Here is a 22,979-nt window from a genome sequence, read left to right as displayed (position 1 = left end):
TGCGGTTGTTGCTTCCGATGATATCAATATCATCGGCGTACGCCAGCAGCTGTACACTCTTGTAGAAGATTGTACCTTCTCTATTTAGCTCTGCAGCTCGTATTATTTTTTCCAACATCAAGTTAAAGAAGTCGCACGATAGTGAGTCACCTTGTCTGAAACCTCGTTTGGTATCGAACGGCTCGGAGAGGTCCTTCCCAATCATGACGGAGCTTTTGGTGTTGCTCAACGTAAACTTACATAGCCGTATTAGTTTTGCGGGGATACCAAATTCAGACATCGCTGCATAAAGGCAGCTCCTTTTCGTGCTGTCGAAAGCAGCTTTGAAATCGACAAAAAGGTGGTGTGTGTCGATCCTCTTTTCACGGGTCTTCTCCAAGATTTGACGCATGGTGGACTTTCCAGGTCTAAAGACACACTGATAAGGTCCAATCAGTTTGTTGACGGTGGGCTTAAGTCTTTCACACAGTACGCTCGATAGAACCTTATGGGCGATATTTAGGAGGCTTATCCCACGGCAATTAGCACAGTTTGTGGGATCTCCCTTTTTATGGATTGGGCAGAGCACACTGAGATTCCAATCGTCAGGCATGCTTTCTTCCGACCATATGTTGCAAAGAAGCTGATGCATACACCTTATCAGTTCTTCGCCGCCGTATTTGAATAGCTCAGCCGGTAATCTATCGGCCCCTGCCGCTTTGTTGTTCTTCAGGCGGGTAATTGCTATTCGAATTTCTTCATGGTCGGGTAATGGAACATCTATTCCATCGTCATCGATTTGGGAATCGGGTTCGCCAACTCCTGGTGTTGTACTTTCACTTCCATTCAGCAGGTCGGAGAATTGTTCCCTCCATAATCCCAGTATGCCCTGGACATCGGTTACCAGATTACCACCTGAGTCTCTACATGAGGATGCTCCGGTCTTGAAACCTTCGTTAAGCGCTTCATTTTTTCATAAAATTTTCGAGCATTACCTCTGTCTGCCAGCTTCTCAAGCTCTTCGTACTCACGCATTTCGGCCTCTTTCTTTTTTTGTCTGCAAATGCGTCTCGCTTCCCTCTTCAGCTCTCGGTATCTATCCCATCCCGCACGTGTTGTGGTTGTTTGCAACGTTGCGAGGTAGGCAGTCTGTTTTCTCTCCGCTGCGAGACGGCATTCCTCATCGTACCAGCTGTTTTTTTACTTTTCCGAAAGCCAATGGTTTCGGTTGCAGCGGTACGCAGTGAGTTTGAGATGCCGTCCCACAGATCCCTTATACCGAGATGCTGATGAGTGCTCTCAGAGAGCAGGAGTGCAAGTCGCTTTTCGACGTCGAACGTTCCTTGTGTTTGTTAACGGGCGTTCTTTGCTGCACAGAGGCGGGTGCGTATCTTCGCTGCAACCAGATAATGGTCCGAGTCTATATTTGATCCTCGGAGCGTACGCACGTCTAAAACACTGGAAACATGTCTTCCGTCTATCACAACAGCCAAGTAGCTTGATGTATTTTCTTATGCTTACAATTATTAAAATGTGCGGCGAAATTTTAGCCAACCTCTACCAAAAATGAAATTTTTCATTATTTTTTCCTTTGACCAAGTTCCTTGAGGGCGTAATGAAAATGACACCACAGTCACGGAGATTTTAAAAATTTTCTTCCAAACTTTAGTAATATCTCATTAAATGTTAATCTTTAAAATAATATTTTTTTTTATGTTTCATAAAATTATTGGAAATAGGGGGCGAAACTCAGGTACCCCTTAAATCAGTAGATTCATTTCTGAGTTTCCGACTAAAGGCCCGTTAGCATAGATCTATGGATGGAAAACTTCTTGAGCTCTTCTTCCATCTTGGAAGTTTCTACAAATTTTATGATGTGTCTAAACAGCTAATCTTATAACGTGATAAAATGTTCATATTTATAACTTAAGATACCTGAAAAATCAATAATATAATATAGTCCGTCAAATGATATTGAACAAAACTAGTAATATTTAATCAATTAAAGACATCTTCCTATAATTTTTTTAATAAAGTAGTCGAGTCATCATGTCGAAAAGTGCATCCAAACATTTATCTCACTTCAAAACGATCAGTGCACTTGACATCCTCGACCTGATTTACAATCAAACAATTCAAAAATTATTATATTTAATCGCCATCACTTTTATTGGGGACAAGACCTTCAGTTGATGTTTGGCAAGCAAATTAGTTGTAGCGCTTTGCTTATCAAAATTATCTCATTATTTCCTTCTGCAGTACACTCTGGCATAATTACCGTTATACGCAAATATTTGTATGTCTGAATTTCATAATATTCTGCAGCAGATAACCAGGGCGTTTCGTCATATCAATATAAAAATTTACATACAGACAAGTACAAAATAATCACATTTATTTGTCTGCCTAGTCTAGTTGTTCTGCTAGTGACGTCTTAAATGACACAGTAGTTAGACGCATGTATGAAGTCAGAATATGAAAGTGTGTCCCCCGGTCTTATCGCGCTAAAACACGAAAGCGCCGCATGCGGTAGACGCCTCAGCTGACAGAGTAGTCGCCACTGAAGTGGATTTGCGCTCATCTCAAACGATCTTGAACCACAAACAAAACACTAGTGCCATTACTCGAATACTAATGTGTTAGTTAGAAGCACTTCCGCGCTAATCTCTCAAACACTGTTATCACTAATTGCTTCCCATTACTTGTGAGCGAAGGTAATTTCCTAAATGCGAGTTCTTCGCGCCGCTTGCAACGAATCACAACTAGGCAGCGAAGCTAGTTCGTTATCACTCTCCAGAATAATTTGTTGTCCGTAGCGGACAGTTACTTGAAGCTTCTTGGTGGTCGCGTGTGACCCATGACTCACACATTCCACAACAAAAAACAACAAAAACTTCTATTGCTAAGAGGTAAATTTGTTTTTTTTTGTCACGTTTCTTGTGTTCTCGGTTGACGCACTTGTTGTTTTTATTAATTTTCCAGTTTATTAGTTGTTGTTCTTTTTTGTTATAGACCGCTTAGTTGTTCTTATCAATTTTATTACTTAGTCAGGGTACAGCAGTTGACCACCACAAAGCAAATGCCGCACACGCTTCCTTTTGTGTTTTCAGAAGATTCCTTAGGCGAGTTGGTATAAATATTAGAATACACATGTCCTATATTATTAATAAACAAACATTTAGTTCGTGATCCATAAAATGTCTTGAAAGATTTTAAATTATTTACATATAATTATTGGACTTTAGAGTTTTTATAATGCCTTTTGAGAATCTTCTACAAAGTTCTACAAGCTGTCATATCAACTTTGGAATGCTTCTTCTATTATTCTCATGTAATCGGGGAACAGTGAGGGATCCCCAAACCATACCAAATACTGCAGATACTTATCTACTTCGTTCCGTAAACTTACGTAGTAGTAGAAGCTCCGACAATATATCGGAAAAAATCAAAGAGATGGTTAAAATACCTCTGGTTTATCGAAGCAACTTGCCTTGCTGTGAGAGGTGGTTAAACGCCCGATGACAATTTTGTTGCTAAAATGTTAGGTTAGGTTAGTCTGGTAGGGCAATATGCCACACATAGACCAAGTTTGAACCTTTGCGATACCAACTGGAGTGCCGTGACGTAGTCAATGAGGAGTAGTTATCACTTGATGCAACTAGAACAAGCGCATCTATTGATGCTCCATTGTTTCTCTGGTATCTCGCTCTTGACAGCGGCCAGTGAGAATTCCAACCATGCTCTTACAGTTCCAACGCGTTATGATCTACCTTGCCATGCTCCTGTTTATAGTATCATCGTGATGACCATGCATATGTTTGCCAATGTTGATTGGGACGTTTTCAGATGACAATTGTACACTACTATAGGCAATCTCGTTGTCCTCAATGCTTTTGTGGCCTGACACCCAGTATAAAAGTCTACTGCCACGTTGGCATTTAAAATACTTTTGGCCGAGATGCTGAACGAGGTTATTGCCTAAATTGCTGCTTGGTAGTCTACGTAGATATTAACTTTAGAGTAGCCGGTTGTTGCATTGGAGTCTAGCTCTGCAGTTTTCCTAGTAGCAATAGCAAGGCTGCTTACACCTCAGTCCGCGTCTACTCTAGTCCTTAGAGCTTCCGTTATACAAAGCACTGCGAGCTTTTCACTACCTTCCGATAGTTAATTTCCGTATGCCTGCCCTCCGCACAATAGCGCCATAAAGCAGACTCGGTCTAACTATTGCTATGTATCACCAGTGCTTGTGGAAGGGATAAAGCCATCAGGTAGTTCAAGGCATTTGCCTACATGCAACAGGCATTACAGGCTTTTCTTACCCTTACTTCCACATTGTACGTCCACAGTAGTTTGCTGTCCAAGACTACACCTATGTATGTACTTAGTACGGTCCTTCGACGAGAGTTCCGTTCCATTTAGCAAGGGGAGCCTCCATGGAGGGAATTGTATTCCCTTGTAAAGAGAGGGAAAACGGATCTCTCCTCATACAATCCCAAACCCGCTTGCGCTGTTAACTTGTGGACAGTGAGAGTCATAATTTCAGGCTTTTCGATGCTGAAGCATGTTGCGCTTTGAACAAGTAAAATCTGATTTTGAGTATAGCTCTGTAATTGACAATAGTTTAATCCATAGTCTTGTCAGTAAGGTTTCGAAGAACTCTTCGGCAGGATCTGGGAAATGATTCCACTTGACGCAAGTGTCAGTAATAACGCTCCGGATAAAATAAATAATTTTAAATTCATGGAATTTTAAAATATAATGGCAATCGAAAGTGACATTATAGATTTTCTGCATTTGGCAGTTGGTAACACCTGAGCTTAACGCAACGCCAGCGAAAGGCTGACCTTTAAATTTCTAAAGCAATGTCATTTCGAAAAACTATAAACGTAATTAATTTCGAATACACACATATGTATGCGTGTAGATACATATCTACTTGGTACGTGCTCCGATGCTTAAATGCGTGCAAATGTACTAATGATTACGGCGCGGCGTAATGGAGTTTTGTTGTTGTCGCTCGTCGTAAAAGTCACGAAAACGCAAGTAAATGAAGACTACGTCAACAACAGTGGAAAATTAAATGAAGAAAAGCAACAAAATAAGCCAAAACAAAACAAAAACTACGCAAATAAAGCAAAGAGTTCGGGGCGAAAGGAAAAGAAGCCTTAATGAGCAGCAAAATGCACAGTAGCAATTCTTAAACGCTATAAGTAACAACAACAAAGGAAGCACGACGCAACAAAACAAACTATTGACGCGCGACCGAGTAATTTGCATGCAAAACATAACTGAAGCGGCAGCTCAGAGTGAAGCGTGCGAGCGATAGTTAGCGGCTTGCGTCTCCATTGACTTACAGACAGACAGACAGACTTCATTGAAATAGGTGACGCTTTGTATTCGCTTTGGACATGTGTTTATCAGCCGAGAATGCTTTTGGCAGTAGTTCAAGTCGACTGACGGCATTTCGCTTGCTGTCAGAATACAAAAATACGGCATCAAGAAGAAGACATTTGAAGCCAGTACGGAAAACAAATCTGTAAAATATACTCCGATCTCATTACAAATTTTAAGCACAAATTGATAAACGATCGTTAAAACGCTCAGAGCGCTACCGGTTCCTTCATATATAATAAAAGAGGCACTTACGTAGTATATATGTACATTTTTACGCAAATTTAAGTCATAAATATATCCCGTTAATTTAAAGGAGAATAGTCTAACGTAGTTTGGTCCAATCAGGTTTGGATGAACATACGATGTATGTAATTGGCGTAGGCATCGCTTACTAGATTACAGCTGAATCAATAATAACACGCCATTGGTCTCTCCTTCTCGCAATTTGGCGACATTTGAAAATGTCAAAGGACCGCAAAAAAACCTTTGTCTCGAAAACTCTTAGTGCCCTCTTATCGGAATGCGACATCGTCTACGTTTTTGAATTATAAAGCAGGACGGTAATAATGAGCGACTTATAGAGTTTTGTTATAGTTCGTCGAAACGGAACTTTACTTTAAAATTGCCTATTCAGTCCAAAGTAGCACCTGTTGGCAAGAGTGATTCTGCGCTGAATTTCAAGGCTGACATTGTTGGTGTTGTTGATACTGGCTCCAAGGTAGACGAAATTATCTACAACTTCAAAGTTATGACTGTCCACAGTGACGTCAGAGCCAACCTGCGAATTCATCACAAATCCCATTAGCTAAGAGTCGCGCTGTCTTAAATCTCATTTCGAATCGGAAGGCTCGGCTCGATCCAAGATATCTGATCCACATTGGATTTTCCAGGTCTAAAGCCACACTAATAAGTCAGTTCGACCGGACCTTACATGCGGTATGGAGGCTTATCCCACGATAATTGGCGCAGTTTGTTGGGTCTCCCTTTTTAAGGATAGGGCAGAGCACACTGAGATTCCAATCGTACCTCGGATAGATAATAATAATAATTCAAAAATAGACGATATGAGATTAATAAAGATTGTTATTTTTTATATTTGGAATTACTGAGATTGTTCGTTGAACTTATGTATATGAATTTGGTTCGACTTCGTGGTTTACATACTTACCTATGTACCTGAATAAGCCTTAATGAGCGCAACTTAAATGTTTGATAAATATTATTTATTTTTATAAAGTTAACCGATTTCTTATTTGTCTAGACGTAACTAACAGTTAAAGCATTTAATTATTTTAATTATTTTTAAATCGTGCAGATCAGCAGCACGAAAAGTGCTGGCAGATATTTCGTAAATCTTTAACGTTTTTTTTTATATTTTGAATATTATATTTTTTATCGAATATCAGTCGTATTCAGACTCCATTTTTATGCTGTTTCGTGATTTTGGTGTTCTAGTTAGTCATTCGTCATAGCAACACCAGTGTTGTTGTTGTCTTGTGTATTTTGTGGTGCAATTATTCAATAGTGCTCGGTTGTGTTCTATATACATTATCTTATACATATGTAAGTATATACTAAAGTTTCTTAAATATTTTTATGTACAAAGGGACTCAGTGGTACAATAATTCGGAATTAAAGGAATTTGTTGTTTAGAATAGTAATTCGAACCTTCATAAAAGCTCTTCTGAAAAATTAAATATATATCTTTTAATGTTTTTTTCTTGAAGATTTAATTTAGTTAGTTAGAACCTAGATGTTATCGTGAAACCGATATTTTGCTGCACATTCTTTTTAGCGGCGTTTTTTTATAAGTACAAAATCAGTTTTGAAACCCTTACTGAGCTCGTTTCATTAGATTTATATTTAAACTTTCTTTATTTGTATTAGTGACAGTAACAGTGATTTTGAAGATTCTTACGGTAGTTAGCGTATATTTTGTAATTGTGGTGCCTTACTAGGGAAATAGTGTGGGTATGAAATGTAAATCAGAAACTCGAAAATTTTATACAAAAGTTTAAAGAGTTTTTGCGGTGTTTTGAGAAATTGTGTCCATATTTTTTAATAATTATTCTTCTGTAAACTGAAAAACATGTGTTGAATAATTTGTAAATAATCCCTTTATGAAAATATACGTTCTGTAAAGAATGTGTTTCGCGCACTTCGCTCAACTTATGGTCAACAAAATCTGCCTTCTGTGCGTATTATTCGCAACACCATTACATCGTGCGACCCAGCATTAATTATTGGATAATATTCGACCAAATAGACTACTACTAGAAAATATAGCAGCCGTAGCTGAGAGTGTACACGAATGCCGTGAAGATTCGGAGCCGTTCGCATCATCTCGGACTTATAACGGATTGACTTTCCCCATTGGACGCTGAGATCTTTAATTGAAAGCATACAAAATATAGTTTGTGTAAGAACTGAAGCCGCTCGACCTTCCCAAGCTACATCGCTGCAAGAGTTCAAGAGATCCGACGATTTCGAGCAAAATGTTCAGCGCTAAGGCCCATTTCTGGCTCAATGGGTATGTAAGCAAGCAAAATTGGCGCATTTGGGATTCAAGGGCTACCATTTCATCCAGAAAAAACAGGTTATCACGCCATGATAACCAACTATTTGATGGCTGAAATTGAATCTCGTGATCTCGGCGACATTTGGTTTCCACAAAACGGCGCCACTTCCTACACAGCGCATCAATCAATGGATTTACTGAGAGAACACTTCGGTAAAACGATAATTTTACGTTTTGGGCCAGTTAAGATCGTGTGATATCACACTGTTAGACTTTTCGCTCTTCGATTCAGGTCTTGGAGCAAAACAGCACGCATGTCATTCGCCAATCACCAGTCGAAATGCTCGAACGAATTTGAATTTTCTATGTTTTTTCGTTAAAAAAAGAAATAGGGAGCCTTGAAATGGATCAGTCTTTAGATAATGTTATTTCTAAGATGTACGCAAATTTCAATATTACATTCAAACTGATATGGACTGATGGGCGAAACTTCCAAAGGGGCTGTCTCTTAGAATTTTAATCGGATTGTTTTGATATTTTTGGATAATATTTTAAACATATTTGAAACCCACCTCGCCACTTAAAGAATAAAAATTTCAAACATTTTAATGATTCCGATATTTCTGTAATTTAATTAGCAATAATTTTGGATTAATTGATAATTCAAATAGTAGGTATATAAAAATATTTTACAAAACATTACTATTTGTTTAACAAATACCAATAAAAAGTGCAAAAAAGAAGTGTTTGTATGTATTTGTTTAGAATTCAAGTAGTAATCCCTTTCCAGTTAACTAGTTCACGTCCTTCATTGTTCGTTCGGCTTTCCTTTTGGGCTTTCACTACTGCAAAACTCGCTTCTCTCGCGCTACAATGTGTACTAGGTTTCCAAGGCTACGTTTGTTTTGAGCTTTCATGCACTATTCGAAAGCGCAAAAAGCCCAAACGAGCCGTGCTAACGGTGTAAGCTTCTCTGCAAATATTTCGTGTAAGCAAGTGAGTGGTGTGAGTGTATGCAAAATGTATGTAGATGTAATGGATGTGAAAAACAAAATTTCAATGCAACTCATTACCAACTGAAAAAGTATGGAATTGTATGCAGAAATCATCAAGAAAATAATGTAAATTAAAATAAAAACAACCAAATATTTAAATTTTGTGTAATTTTCGAATTTAATATTTCTTTTCGTTTACTTATTTGATAAAATGCTTAACTAGTTTTACAATTCGCTACTTGCATTTGCGCGCTAACTATGGACTTAGAAATATTTACATGCAATTAAAAAATATAGATTTATTCAACTATATAATGAACAATCAGTCTTACTCAAAGAAATGCGCCTTTGATCTTTAAATTAAATTAGATTAAACAAGAAATAAATAATATTTTACAAAATAATGCTTTTGAAAGCAACTCTGCTTGCAGTCATTTACAGTTACGAACCAAGAAAGTACCTACTCAAATGAAAACATAAATAAGTTCAGCTAAGTTTCAAGTAGTAACTAATGAATGTGCCGAGTTACGGACTCATTCGAAATGTCATTACGTTAATTAGTCGCTTTGTTCGAATGTGAGATTTAACATGTAGCAGCGGGCAGCTCATCTGTGGCGCAGCTATCTTACGGCATATTTACAGAACATACATATTTACAGTTGGTTGACCGGGCATCGAAGCTTCAGCGCGTTCGACGCCTTGCAGCGTGCTTAATGCGCTCACGCTATCGTCACCGCGCTGCACTGTTGCTCCGCACCCACACAGCGCTCGCGACGCAGTTCATTGTAAAACATAGCTGGACGGCGCGTCGTTGCTCCTGCGACGGGCAGCGCTGCTGTGGGTGTCATTTCATCCAGCCGTATGGTAATCACCTCCTCCAGCGACGACGACGCCGCTGTCGACTTCGCTGCGCCGACATTGACACCCAGCAATGGCGCGGTCACACTCATGCCGGCCGCCGACAAATTGAGTCCATGAAGTTCCGCGATATCGTAGCTGGCGGGCACGACCACTTCCAGTGCGGCTTCGTCCTCCAACGCGCCGGACGACACTTTGTATGATTTCTGCTTCATTTGTTCCTCCTGCATGTCAAACTGCTGTTTGTTGTTGTTGCACTGGCTGCTGTAGACACCAGCAATGGCGGGATGATGATGCACGGCCGTAATTGTGGGATACATGAACTTCATGCCGTAGGAGAAGTGTTGTTGATGATGATGCAATGCCTCGTCGTAGGTCGGTAGGCCGGTGGCGATGGTGTAGCAGGGCGGTGATTCCAGTTGTTGGTAGTAGGCGGCGGTGGCAGCTGTTGCCGTATGTTGGCCGTGGGCGTCCATTAAACGGTCGCAAACGACAAGATGGCCATCGGTGTACAAGTCGTTGCTCAAGTGATTGCGTATGTCCTTATCTGCAAGTGGAGAGAAGAGAGAAAATAGTGGTTAGTCACTGTGTTGCATGATATGAGTTTATAAAAGCAGTAGTTGGAGTTTAAAGCTAATGGTAAGCGCTTAATTGAGGAGCAGCTGTGTTTAAAATAAAAAATAAAATTGAAATATTTATACAGTGTTGTAATCGATTGCACGGTGTATGTGTGAGTATGAACCAAGTAAATCCTTTAAATCCCTCTAAACAGCTTAGGTCCAAGGCAACCGCAAAATGTGCAGGCAAGCAAGTTGAGCCACTGGCATAACTGTCAATCAAAGGTGCTTAATAATTATGACAAGGCGTCACTGGGATTGTCGCAGGATTGCATTCCCACAGCTCTTCGGTAGTCTTAAGCAACAAATAAACAAGCAGCAAAAGAAGCAAACAGACTGCTTGAAGAAGGATCTACTTTAATTGATAATCAATAAAAAAGTGAAAACATAGCAACTTAAGCACTTAATGTCTTCCACACTGCCAGACAGGGATGCAGCGGTAGCAAAGAGTGGCAAGAAATGTTGCCACAACCAGCGCATAGCCTACAAGAACATCAATATTTCAGCTGTCAAAGTGTGACAAGTGCGTACAGCAATACAGAAGGAGTTGGAGAAAACGGAAAATGTGGGACACACAAAAAAATAAAAATAAAGAAATATGTATGAAAAAAGAACACATTTGTTGTTGTAGCATACAAACTGCATTGTTTTTCAGCTTTTACACACATTTCTAGTTACTCGCTCCATACGTAGGCGCTGTCAAATGCCTTCTTCTGCTGTCGGTCTGTCATTGATAGGAAACACTTGTTTGTGGCATTGAATGCCGTAAATGGTTGCTCAATTCAATAATAATTGGTTTCACTTGCTGCACTTGGTGGGGGTGAGCGTGCATAATATGCAAGAATAAAAACATAGTTAAAATTAAATGCAGTGACTGGTCGGAAATTGATAGTTTTGGAAGCAGTACTGGTTTACATTGCAATACGATTGCTATATAAGCAAAATTAAAGTGTAAAGCAATTTTAATAAAGATTTCCATACATATATCATATTAAGACTGGTTACAAAAGTAGTTACAAAACTAATTCCTTAAGCCCAGTTGCTCATTAATACAGCTGTGTGGGTGCTATATTTTTTTTTTATTTTTATTTTTCTTGTGCATATGTTGTTGCTGTGTATATGTAAATAAATGCCGCTGCAATTCTTTTGTATGTTTCTACAACTGCAAGCTTTCGATTCAAGCGTTGCCAACAAGAGCAACAAACAAGTGTTGTAGCAGTTTGCTGCCTATATATAGAGTATATTTACACTATGATATACACAGTTGGTAGCTGTCAATGAGAAGACATTTAAATAATAGAAAGTGGAGAACAAAATCTGTTGACAGTTGAGTGTTGTGCAAGTGACATGAAGTGGTTTTGAAAGTGTTTTTGAAGCGTCTTTAAAAGTAATTATACAAATTTAAGTACGTAAATGTAATTTGTATTAAAAAAATGTGATAATCTTAATAATGATTATAAAAAAAAATTTAATAAAAGAAAATTACTAGAAAATGTTTACCAAAAAATAATTAATATTTTAATATTTAAAGAAATTTAATATTTTTAATATCGCTAAGAATTCGAGTTATTTACATTTTTTCACTCTCAATTTGGCAAGCGCTGTCACTATTGAGTAAGAAAAAGCGCACTGAAGCAGCAACCAAAAGCAGATAAACGAAAATATATAAGAATTCCCAGTTGATGGCATTTTTTTATTTAAAAAAAAAACAACAACAACAACATGTATAACAAGCAGCGCAACAGACCATTAAATTTAAATTGCAGTGCAATGAAAAAAAAAATAAAAGACAATGTCTGCTTTTAGGCGCAACAACGTTTCTGTTCCATACACGTTTGTGCATGCAATTTTAATGGAAACGAGCGAAAAACATGTAGAGCTGTGCGTCGGAAATCGCTGACATTTAACCATTACCTCATAGCAAAAAAACACACAGACACAAATTTCATCACACAGACACACAACTCCACTCACTCACACATGCGCGCCGCTGCATGAAAAATGCAAAGCTACGAAAAAACTCGAAAATGCTTTCGCATAAAAACAGAAACACAACCGCCATCATAACTACACAAAAGCAAGTCAATTGAAATTCATTGCTTTCAATAAATCTTTAAACTTCAATAGCTTGCCAGCTGCCACACACGCTAACTGTACACGTAATAGCGCGCTGAATTATGCAACAGGTGTAATAAAACTAAGTGCAACACATTTATTTGCTGAAGTGCAAACGTTTAATATTTTAATTGCGAAAGCGCATGTAAATTGATTGCGATTAGTGCGCTTCAGTGCGCCTAAATGTAGACTGCAATCAACGGTTTTAGCAGTGCAAGAGAGACACACATTTGTATAACTGTATAAACGTGGAAAGTTTTTGTTGCCTTTTTGATAGCACAGCTTGCAGTTTCATTAAACTAAAATGGCCAGCGATGGAGAGCGGAGAGCAAACATGACTGCCGACCACATGTGACGCCAAAAACAAATTTGGAAAAGTCATACAAAATTTATATGCGTTGTAAAATTTATGTGATTTTTCATATGCCACACACACACACAGTCATAAAAAGCCAACTACTCAAATAGAGCGCAACATATGCGCCCAAATGTATGCTACGCTGCTGTGTTATTTTTAGTATTTTTGCACCACATAGCCACGCTGGCGGCATGCTGGGGTCGCGCGTGGGCGCTGTCACAAATTCAACGCGATTTTTTTTACCAAGCTGTCGCTATTTGCGCGCCATAAAGTATGCAAACACGCTGGCATGTCGAATGCTGTGTCAATTTTACAACTCGACGCCTGCATGGCTATTTACTTACATATACATATGTATTTATATAAATATCTATATATACATAGATATGTAAAAACTGCATTTTTAATTTACGCGCGGCAATTAATCGTGAAATATCGCGCAAGTGTTGCCTTTAGCGTTACCACTTTTGCCGTGTGCTGTTGATGATGATGATGAATTTTTATGTAAATATAAAAACGAATTTTATTGTAAACATAAAAAATTATATTTTTTCAATGCGCTAGCACTTTTTATTTTTTTATTGTTTTATGTGGCAAGAACAACCAACGGGTTTCCATTAAATTTATGCATTTAAATATGCATACAATTTTATTTGCGCTTGAACACGAATTTTAGGTCAGTTTTTTGACGCCTCACACGGGTTTCTGTTTTTATTGAAATTCTTGTGCGTTGTTTTTGTAATTTTTTATATTCTTTTTGTGCGTTTGTTTGTAGAACCTTGCGTCGTTTTGTGCGATTTTGAGTTGTAACTTTTTCAATATTCTGCGGTTTTTAGAGCGCTCTAAGCAATTAAGTGAAAGCATATAGAGATTTGATGTGGCAGCTTTTGCAATTTATTGCTAACTTTAAAACAAACACAGAAACTGGAAAAAAAATAAAAATAAAATAAACCACAAAATGGATTCTGGCTTTAATAAATGCCTGAAATTTTACAGAATTGCATGCTGCTGATTTATGAGTTAAAATATGTCATGGAAGTCTTAATATTTTTAGTTTCAGTAAAAATTTAAAATATATTCCAAATTAAAAATTATTAAAAAATTTTTAAATTTTATGATTAATTTACTGCATTCGCAAGCTTGTAAATTTTTTATTCTATTATTTCTTTTAAATATAGCATTTTTATAAGCCAGAGCAAAAGCTCGTCGCAATTGTCTTCAGCACAATAATGTCCTAATTAAAGCTGTTCTTCAACCCCTCCGGCCTCCTCGCATAGCTAATTTATTGCACAATCACGGAGTACAAGGCGAAAGTATGCTAAATTCATTAATAATTAACTGCGTACTTCACTGTCAGTTGTACAGTAAACTAAAAGCAACAACAACAACAACACCGTGCGTTTAATTACTTCGCAACAGCAACAAGTGTAAATTATTCAAAGCAGCCTTTAAGGCGTACAAGCCTACGCCTACAACAAAGACACCTACTAAATTGAGGAAGCACGGACACACTCAAGTTGTTTGTAACAAAGCAGACAACAACAATGCGACAGGCAATAAATTTTAGCGTAAGTACGTGGCAATATTGCGTATTCCAAACACACACACACTCTCTAGCGAATACAGATGTACGTGCTGCGCGCTTTGTTTGCGTATTGAAATTGTAGCGCATCAAGTCGCTAATTGATTGCGAGTAAGTAGACACACACAACTTATTTATACAACAACAAAACAATACAAAGGCAAGCTCGGTAGCGTATAAATGTAGCCAAGTAACTGTGCTATATACCGTTGTGTAGAGCTCATGGCAGTGATAAGCTGCGAAATGTCAGAGTTGCCATGCATTTTGGTCGCACTGACAGCTTAACAAATGCGGATAATGCGCAAATTTACTACCTTATACGCAAAGCTGCTTAAGTATTTATGGTATATAGTACACAAAAAGTAACGGTAAGTGTATATATTTTGACGCCTAAACACTAAGCAAGCGCCTACTGCCAAAAAGCTGACCAAAACAAATGAATAAAGCAGAAAATAGAAAAAATGTAGCATACTTTTAGGAGCAGAACAGTTGACATCCGCATGTGAGATAACGAACTTAAGATAGCTGACCCAAAAACTCGAAACTTACCTCTGCACAAAAAGGCACTAAATTATAAATGACGCATGTCCAGCAGGTGCGCAATGGACAAGGGAAGCGGTGAAATGGCTTACGAGCGAGCGCGTCTGAAGTGAGTTGGAGGCTGAGAACAAGTAATGGACAGCTAAGGCAAACTGTAGGCAACGCACGAACGCAACTAATTCAACTAACTGTGCTAATTAAGCTGTTAATGGTTAGGCGCCTAAATGTAGGCAACACAGGAAAGTAAACACGTCACTAGCCAACTACTTAGACAAGCAGATATAGGCCCTTGGTAAATATTTAGACACGCATACACGTATGCAAGCTTGAGTGAGTTCAAACGAAGCCACAAAGTAAACAATTAATATGATAGATCTCTCACTTCGAACTGCTGCGCCATTGAACTCGCAATTTCATTAACTGACAGCTAAAGGTGTGGTGTGTGGCTTACGTAAATATATATGTAATATCCAGTGTGTGTTTTGCGGCAAAAGTTTTTAATACTCCTTAGCTAAATTGACACATTGACAGCGCGGCTCAACTTGCACGGCGCAAAAAAGTTGTGCCTTATTAGTAATAGCTTCATAAATAAATATATATTACTTGGCTGCTTTTAGGCGCAAAGCACAAAATATACAAACTAATTGAGCAGCAAGTAGCACGAATTGCCAATAAAGGCCGCAAAAAGTTGTGCGTAGAGCAGCTGCCGCAGGAAATGGGAGTAACGGCACTCGCACTGATAGCACGTTTTTAGGCGCTAGCTTAAATTACTTTGACAGTTTGCTGGTATTATATGGGCTCTGCGTTAAATGATTTACAAGTTGCCTCAAATGTGGGCTGAACTTGAGGTTGTAGGTGCTAAAAATAAGCAACAGGTGCGGGTGGGTTGTGAAGTGGGAGTAAAAAGGAGATTTTAAGGGGTCATAAAATTCCATACATATTTTTTTTTAATTTTAAATTGTATAAAGTTAGTGCTAATAATGTCAAATTATTGCATTTAAAACAGCAAAAATTTATTGTATTATAGAGTATATTGAAAGTATTATCATAAGTGCGCCCCAAACTACCTCTCTAGTTATTGAAAAGTTATTAAGTTAAGTCCCGGCCCTCTTATTGTAGATTTGTTAGATAAACTTTAAAGTCTCTGCACCTTAAGTTCATACGTATACGAATTTTTATTTTGTTAAGCTTTCTTTATTTAACCCGTTATTTGCTAGCATTTGGCTGATAATAAATGTAGTACCCCTACCAGCCTTCACAAAAAACATTTGCCGTTAAACTGGTGCAAATTTGATACCGCTTTTGTTATCTCATCCGTATTCCGTTGAGAATAAAAGGCCGCCTCGTGAGCACAAAAGAGTTAAATTCCGCTTTTAACGGTAATGCACTGTACTAAAAAAACAGCGCCTCGAAGGGAATTTGCTCAAGTGGGTTGAGATTTGTTACAGTTTAAAAAGGGACTGTGATTTATGACACATAATTTTATTACAACAGTAACATCCTAGAGGTTAGGGGCCAAAACAAAATTGATAAAATAGGCAATCGAATGTTTTGAGTAAGGTTATACAAAAGTAACGGTTGTTAGGTCACATATTTTTTAGTAGACTTCGACGTGATTTTAGATCAATTAGTTGACTATGCTTAGCATACCTCTGAGTTACTTAACGATTTCAAAAAATAAAGTATGAAATTAAGATTTTTGAAATTGTCAAATGGCACGTAATATTATTTTGACCTTAATGAAAATTTATAGTATTCGGCTGATTAAGAAAAGTGACGAAAACATTTTTTAGAAGTCCGTGTGTTGTTTTAACATTTTGACTTAAACAGATTTTTCACTGCCTAAAATTTGTAGTTAGCTTTAAAAGTTGATTCAACAGCTTTTTTAAACCACTTTTTACATATACACACACAGCTGCTCTCATGAATCTAACAATCCCTAACAACTCAACTTCTTCCAACTCCTATGAACCATATTATTTTAACCAATTTAACTGTGTACTTACTGCATTTCTTCCATTGCCGAAATTTGCGGTAAAAGTAGCAGGAGAAGAGTATGAAAATGACGGAGAGCACCACCAATGCGGTGACCACGCCAATCCACAAATAATTGATGACCGCATGCATGTCGGCATCGCCGAAGAAATCCTCCAAGAAGCTGCCACCCACACTGCCGCTGACACCGTTCTTCAGTTCGGCCAAATTCAACACCGCGCTCTTGGAGATCTGCTCGCTGGTGATACGCTGACCGGTCGCATCGACGCCAAAGGGACGGAGCGCGTGTTGCTCCTCCACACTGTGCGCGCTGGCGGCGGAGGCCACAGTGTCGTAGGCCACATTGCCGATGCGCTGCAGCAGCGTGTTGAATGTGTGCAATTTATTGATGTGCTCGAGATCGTGATGCGTTGGTATCTCGAAGGTGATTTGGTTGTGCGACAACTGTTCGCCGGAGTGCAGCAGTCGGTCGACAACGCCGTCCGGTGTGACAGCCGCCAAATTCAGGAACGGTGTGTCGCTGTAGTCGGTGGTCTCCGGTGCGTAGGTTGTGGTGTCATACAAATAATCCATTGTTGTGGTGTCCTCCATGTTGTTGAGTTGAGTTATGCACTTTTTATGCTAATGGCTTTTAATAAAATTTTGCACTACACAAATTTATATTTTTTTAAAGAAAATATTTTAGTATTCACTCTCTTGTTTTTTCTTTAACTTCTTTCGTTTTTTTATTTCTTCTGATTCACACAAGCATGTCACATTGAAGTTTTCGTTTTGTTTATCTTTGCAGTTTCACGCTCGCGTTCTCAAACACGCTTTTCTTCACTCTTGGCTAAAATACACGCCAAACAACAACGCGTCTTGATTGCTACGTCTGCACGCGTTGCCCGTCCAAGTCGAACTGAATTGTGTGCCGCTGCATGCAACAGAAGTCACTTGCCACCAGAAAAGTCACCAGCCAGCCGATTAGTAGGTAGCCAAGCGGCCGTTTCTATGGCGCTCAGTAGGCAGGCTGCGTTAAGGGTATGTTGCGCGCCAAAGGGAAATTTCGTTCGTAGTCTCTCACTCGTTTGCTTGCTCTCTCGCCCTCTAACACCCGCGCAGCTCACTCGGCCCTCACCCACAAATGAATTGGTCTTGCACTCAACGCCGTTTACCGTTTACCTGATCACAATTGCACTTAGCGCAGCCAGCAGTCGTAAACTAATGCTTGCAACAGCATTGCTGCAACTTTATACCATGCACACAACAACAACAGAAAGACACATCCAACTACTATGCGTGTGTTTGTGTGGAGTTCGGTTGAGCCGTTGAGTGGGTGTTAGTTTGCGAAAATAACAAAATAATGGTCAGAAGGAGTTATTGAGACGAGTGGCATAGTTTGTGCCCGAACACATAAATACTCGTGTGTGTGTGTATTCATACACTTATGTATGTGTATTGCTTCGTCGTTTGGCGCTGCAATCGGCAGGATATGCTACTGACCCAATTTCACAGCAACTACAAACGACGAAGCGACGTCGAAACACTGCATTGCTGTTGCAGTTGTTGTTGTTTCTCTTGCCGAAAGTTCGTTTTTGCTGGTTTTTAGTGTGCTGAAGGATCACAAGTTAAAAATCTAATTACTACTATTTGGCTTATTACTCGGTATTTGGTGTATTTTAAAAACATTCTGTGTGGGGGTGTGTACGTGGCATGAATAAGTGGAATTGAAATTAAATTTGTAATTTCTAGAATTCTGCATCGATTTACCAAAATAACATATTATGATATAAGATTTTTTTTCATTTTATTCGAGCATGGTGGTGACTCTCAATATTATGAGTGATATTCTCTCAGTGCTTTCGAAACTTATAATTGTCTTAATATATAAAATTTTTCTGTTCGCTAGTATCACACTGAACTCCTCCTAAACAGCTGGATTGATTTGAATGAATTTTTTGTGTGTCTTCAGCTGGAGTCGGGAATGGTTTGTAGTTCCCATTCGATTCAATTTACATAGGCTGAAATGGAATTTAATCGATTCGGATGATCCTTGAAATCAATAATAAAGGCAGTGCTAAAATTATTTTGGTCCATAAAAACTACTACTACTAACTCAGAGGTAGAAATCCGTTTCCTCAAAAGAAAAATAATACTTAATCCAGACCTTTGAACACCTGCCTCAATATGTTGGATAGAAGACGTAGAAGTAGTGATCAAACATTAAACCTTCATTCGAGAGTTCAAGAAGATTATTTTGTTAATGATTTCTGAACATTTGCAGATCAGAAATATCAAAATATTCATTATCTATTCTCATCTCAATAGACAATTATATATTAAGGACAGTAATATGTGACCAAAATGTTTCTTTTAAATATTTTTTACTTGTTCAACAATCAATTCAAACTTTTTAGAACCCAATAGAACTTAATTTTTATATTTTATTTTTTAAAGAAGTAAGATTTTATGACATTAACCCAAAAACAGTTTATAACTCCAAAGCACCTAACATATTTTCAACAAATATAATTTTTTTTTATTTCAATAGCTTAGCATAACATAGCATAGCAAGACATAACATTTTTGACACAGCTTAGCTGCCTCATTTAAAACATTCGCCAAAGAACTCCATATCGCAAATGCGCTTACGTTCTTATCATTTTATGAGTGCAATAAAAATGAACTACGCGTGCACATAATTCACTCAATTTATATTGCAGTAAAAAATATTGAACAAAAAGTAAAAACATTGAGTGAACCATAATGCTATTGTTACTCTGTGGGAGAATCTACTACAATTTTGCGCTCACTCGAACTCCATTTAAATCAATACTAACTAAGTGCAGTATTTGTGTTAACGTTATGCTACATATGTTATGCCACAAATGAGTTTATACTCAATCAAATTATACTGAGTGTGCGATAGAAATGCTCAAATTTAGTTTCGAACTCAAGAGTACTGAGAAAATTTCCCTTTTTTCGAGCTCTTGGGTTTTATTTTGTGCAGCAAGAGAGAAGCAGTTGGTTGTGTGAAAATTCTACGCTTGAATATGCCACAAGCAGTTGCAATTCTGACTGTTGAGGGTAAAGGTCAGTTGTTAGGTGTTTTTAATGTTTTCATTCTCGCTTGATGAAAATTGCGTAAATTTTGAAATTAAAGAAATTTTAATTGAATTAAACATTTTTAGGACTTTCTATTGTTTCAAGTTGTTACTGGTACTATAACTTAAAAATGCTTATATTAATTTTAAAGTATTCTTTTAATCCACTATTACCGGTAATGAGTACCCAGTGCTCCAATTATGCAGTTATTCAATTGCTTTACTAAAGTTGCACTTGCCTTTAGTCGTTATGCCCTTTTATAAACTTACAGCCACACATACATGCGTCTATATTTACATACATACATACATGAGACTTTATGTCCCAGCACTTTGCTACTAAACGTCGCTTATGTGCAACTTGTGCCGCAACAGCGGCGAAGCTATGTAGTAGCCTGACAGGCTGGGCCGTCAGTTAGTCAATCAGCGAAACTGTAAAACACGCTTTTTGGCATGTCAGCATGTCACCATATGACATAGTAACATAATAAAATAGCTTGACAGCTGACTGCAACAACAAAAAACAAAAGCAGCAACAACAACAACGAGAACGTGAAAGAGTGTAGCATAACAATAGCCGCAGCAACAGCATGTCATGCTGCCACACCAAGCCACACTTAAACCAAGCTGCCGCCTGCCGTCCGTATGGTAGACCGACAACTTTCAGCATTATGTGAAAATATGAAATGTCGAGCTGGCTTGCAGAAGACTCCCATAGTGCAAGAAAATAAAAATTTTATTATGAGCATTTTTACAAGCTTTATGGACATGGATGTACATACATTTGTATGTATGTATGTATGTAGTTACATGTATTTTTAGCCTATTGTGAAATTTTTGAGTTTTTGGTAAAAAATTTCACACACAAAATTTACTTTAGCAAATGTTTAAATTTTACATATTAATAAAAATGTACGAACAATTTTTTACTTGTTTTTGCTACAATTTTCTTTTGAAGTAATATTTATATATTTATTTAGAAACAACAAAAGTTTTGTTAGATTTATGTATGTACATCCATACATACATTTATTATTACAGACAAATATGAGTCCTTGCAAACATTTACAATTTTCTTGCTGTGATTAAATTTTAGAATTTTCTTTTTTCAAATGCAATTAGCCAATAAATTCCCTTATTGTAGGAAACTTTTACACATTACTTTGAGAAATATAGTGAATATGTATGTATGCCTATTAAATTCTACCATTTAGAATAACATCTCGCTAAATATTTTATCAGTGTGGCAAACATGGTTTATGGGGTTAGGGGGAGTCAGAGACACGAAAAAATGAGAATTTTCAGTAATTTTTTGCTATTAAATCATGTTATTTTACAAAAGTAATAATATGGCAATATTATACAATGTTTTGACTTAAAGTCATGAAAAGAGCCGAGCGCTCTTTGTTATTTGTTGAATAACTCGAAAAGTAATTATCGGATCATCTTCAAATTTTCAGAGAATATTTTTATTTAAGATATTACACTTAACGAATATGCAAAAATAAAATTGATTTTTTGAAAATCCTGACTACCCCTAACCCCTTATGTCGACTTCGTCTCTCGTGTATTCCACCATAGGCAGCTTATTTGTTACACTCTTCTTTCTCAAAATCTGTTTAATAGGAAAGCTCATTATGCAACAATGTAATGGCACTACTCCTGCCTAGAATTCAAGTTTGTAAAGAGAAGTGATTTTAGCGGTTAGGTGGGTTTCAAATTTTCAAAAATTGAAACATTTTGTTTATTAAATAGTACAATAAGTTTGAAATAATCTCCAAAAATTTCAAATCAGTCCGAGTAAAGTTCTAAGATATCGACCACTTTAGTGTCAATTTAAAACCATTTATTTCAAAACTTAATTTTTTTAGTTGGTGGACACGTTCGTGCATTAACTAGATTTATTCATTTATTCTCGAAATTTTTTTGGTTTATTGTTTTTAGATGAATCAATTATGAGTTATAATGTGCACCGCAAGACCTTTTTTTGACACGTCATTGGAGATGAGGTACCAACGATTGAGTTTCCGAAATTTTTCGATACAAATTTCACAAAGTACAGTATCTTTGATATGCTGAATTGTTTACATATAATATATGATTGCATATATACATTTTTTTAAACCTTGTTTTCAGCCTCTGAAACCTAATCTCTTAAGCTTACTGAGGTTATCTGAATTTTGATGGATACTAGTATTAAAAAACCAATATATCTAGAATTTTGTCCTAAAATTTTGGAGATACAATCTCTAGAAGATGTGCACCCCAGGGTAGCCTTATTATCACTCACAACTGTAAACGGATTTTCGCTAAACTATGTTTTCAAAGTCGGTTGTGAAGGTTTCTGAAGAACTTTTCAAACGACTGAATGAAATTTCAGACGAACCTTCGAGAACATTTAACAAGACCTTGAATGAAGGATTTTTTTATACTACCAAAGAAATGGAAATTTTAGCAATTTTTTTCTGTACAACCGTTACCAAATATAAAACTTTAATTTTTTTTCGCTTCGGCCAAGTTCTAGTTTAAAGTCTTAACTAAGCAATTGTATGGATTTTTATTGTACTTCCGATGATCTTTCTGAGAGTTATAAAGTCAACGAGAATGCACCTTTTCCAGATGGCTCCAGATGGTTTTTTTATTTGAACTAAATAGATATATATTTATTTTATATGCATAATCCAATTACATCGTTTTGAAAGAACCGTGCTTGAAAGGTTCGGGAGACATACATATGTAGCTTCGACTTATTTGAGAAAGCTATAACTTAATTATTTTATTAGTATCACCAACTATTCAAATCAACTATAAGATTTAACAATGATTTTCATTAATAATTAGGTAATCAGAAACATTTTAAGTCTCTTTACATTGAGAAAACCATTAATACAAAAAGTATCTTCAAACAGCCAGTCCAGTATACTTTTTAATAAAAACAGTTTCAT

General features: G+C 37.3%; 2 protein-coding genes across 10 annotated transcripts in view; one reads left to right on the top strand and one right to left on the bottom strand.

The window, feature by feature from the left end:
* The window catches only part of LOC105215883 (sulfotransferase 1 family member D1), a 524,336-nt gene that overhangs the window by 112,520 nt on the left and 388,837 nt on the right, over positions 1-22,979 (top strand). The gene's annotated exons all lie outside the window — the stretch shown is intronic.
* Positions 9,275-18,123, bottom strand: LOC105215885 (protein commissureless 1). The gene is made up of 2 exons (XM_011190071.3): positions 16,963-18,123; positions 9,275-10,291 (listed from the first exon to the last, which is right to left on the bottom strand). Exons 1-2 carry the CDS (start codon positions 17,540-17,542, stop codon positions 9,606-9,608), a joined length of 1,266 nt encoding a protein of 421 aa, XP_011188373.2. The 5' UTR covers positions 17,543-18,123; the 3' UTR covers positions 9,275-9,605.

The sequence above is a fragment of the Zeugodacus cucurbitae genome, chromosome 4, assembly GCF_028554725.1.
Source record: "Zeugodacus cucurbitae isolate PBARC_wt_2022May chromosome 4, idZeuCucr1.2, whole genome shotgun sequence".
Taxonomy (NCBI): domain Eukaryota; kingdom Metazoa; phylum Arthropoda; class Insecta; order Diptera; family Tephritidae; genus Zeugodacus; species Zeugodacus cucurbitae.
The sequence above is the reverse complement of the archived record's forward strand: the minus strand, read 5'-3'. Positions and strand labels throughout refer to the sequence as shown.

Excerpts from the sequence above, each read along its gene's own strand:
- LOC105215885 (XM_011190071.3), bottom strand. The coding sequence starts at position 17,542 with ATGGAGGACACCACAACAATGGATTATTTGTATGACACCACAACCTAC. Across the intron at positions 10,292-16,962 it reads TCGGCAATGGAAGAAATGCA|ATAAGGACATACGCAATCAC; the intron begins GTAAGTACACAG and ends CTCCACTTGCAG.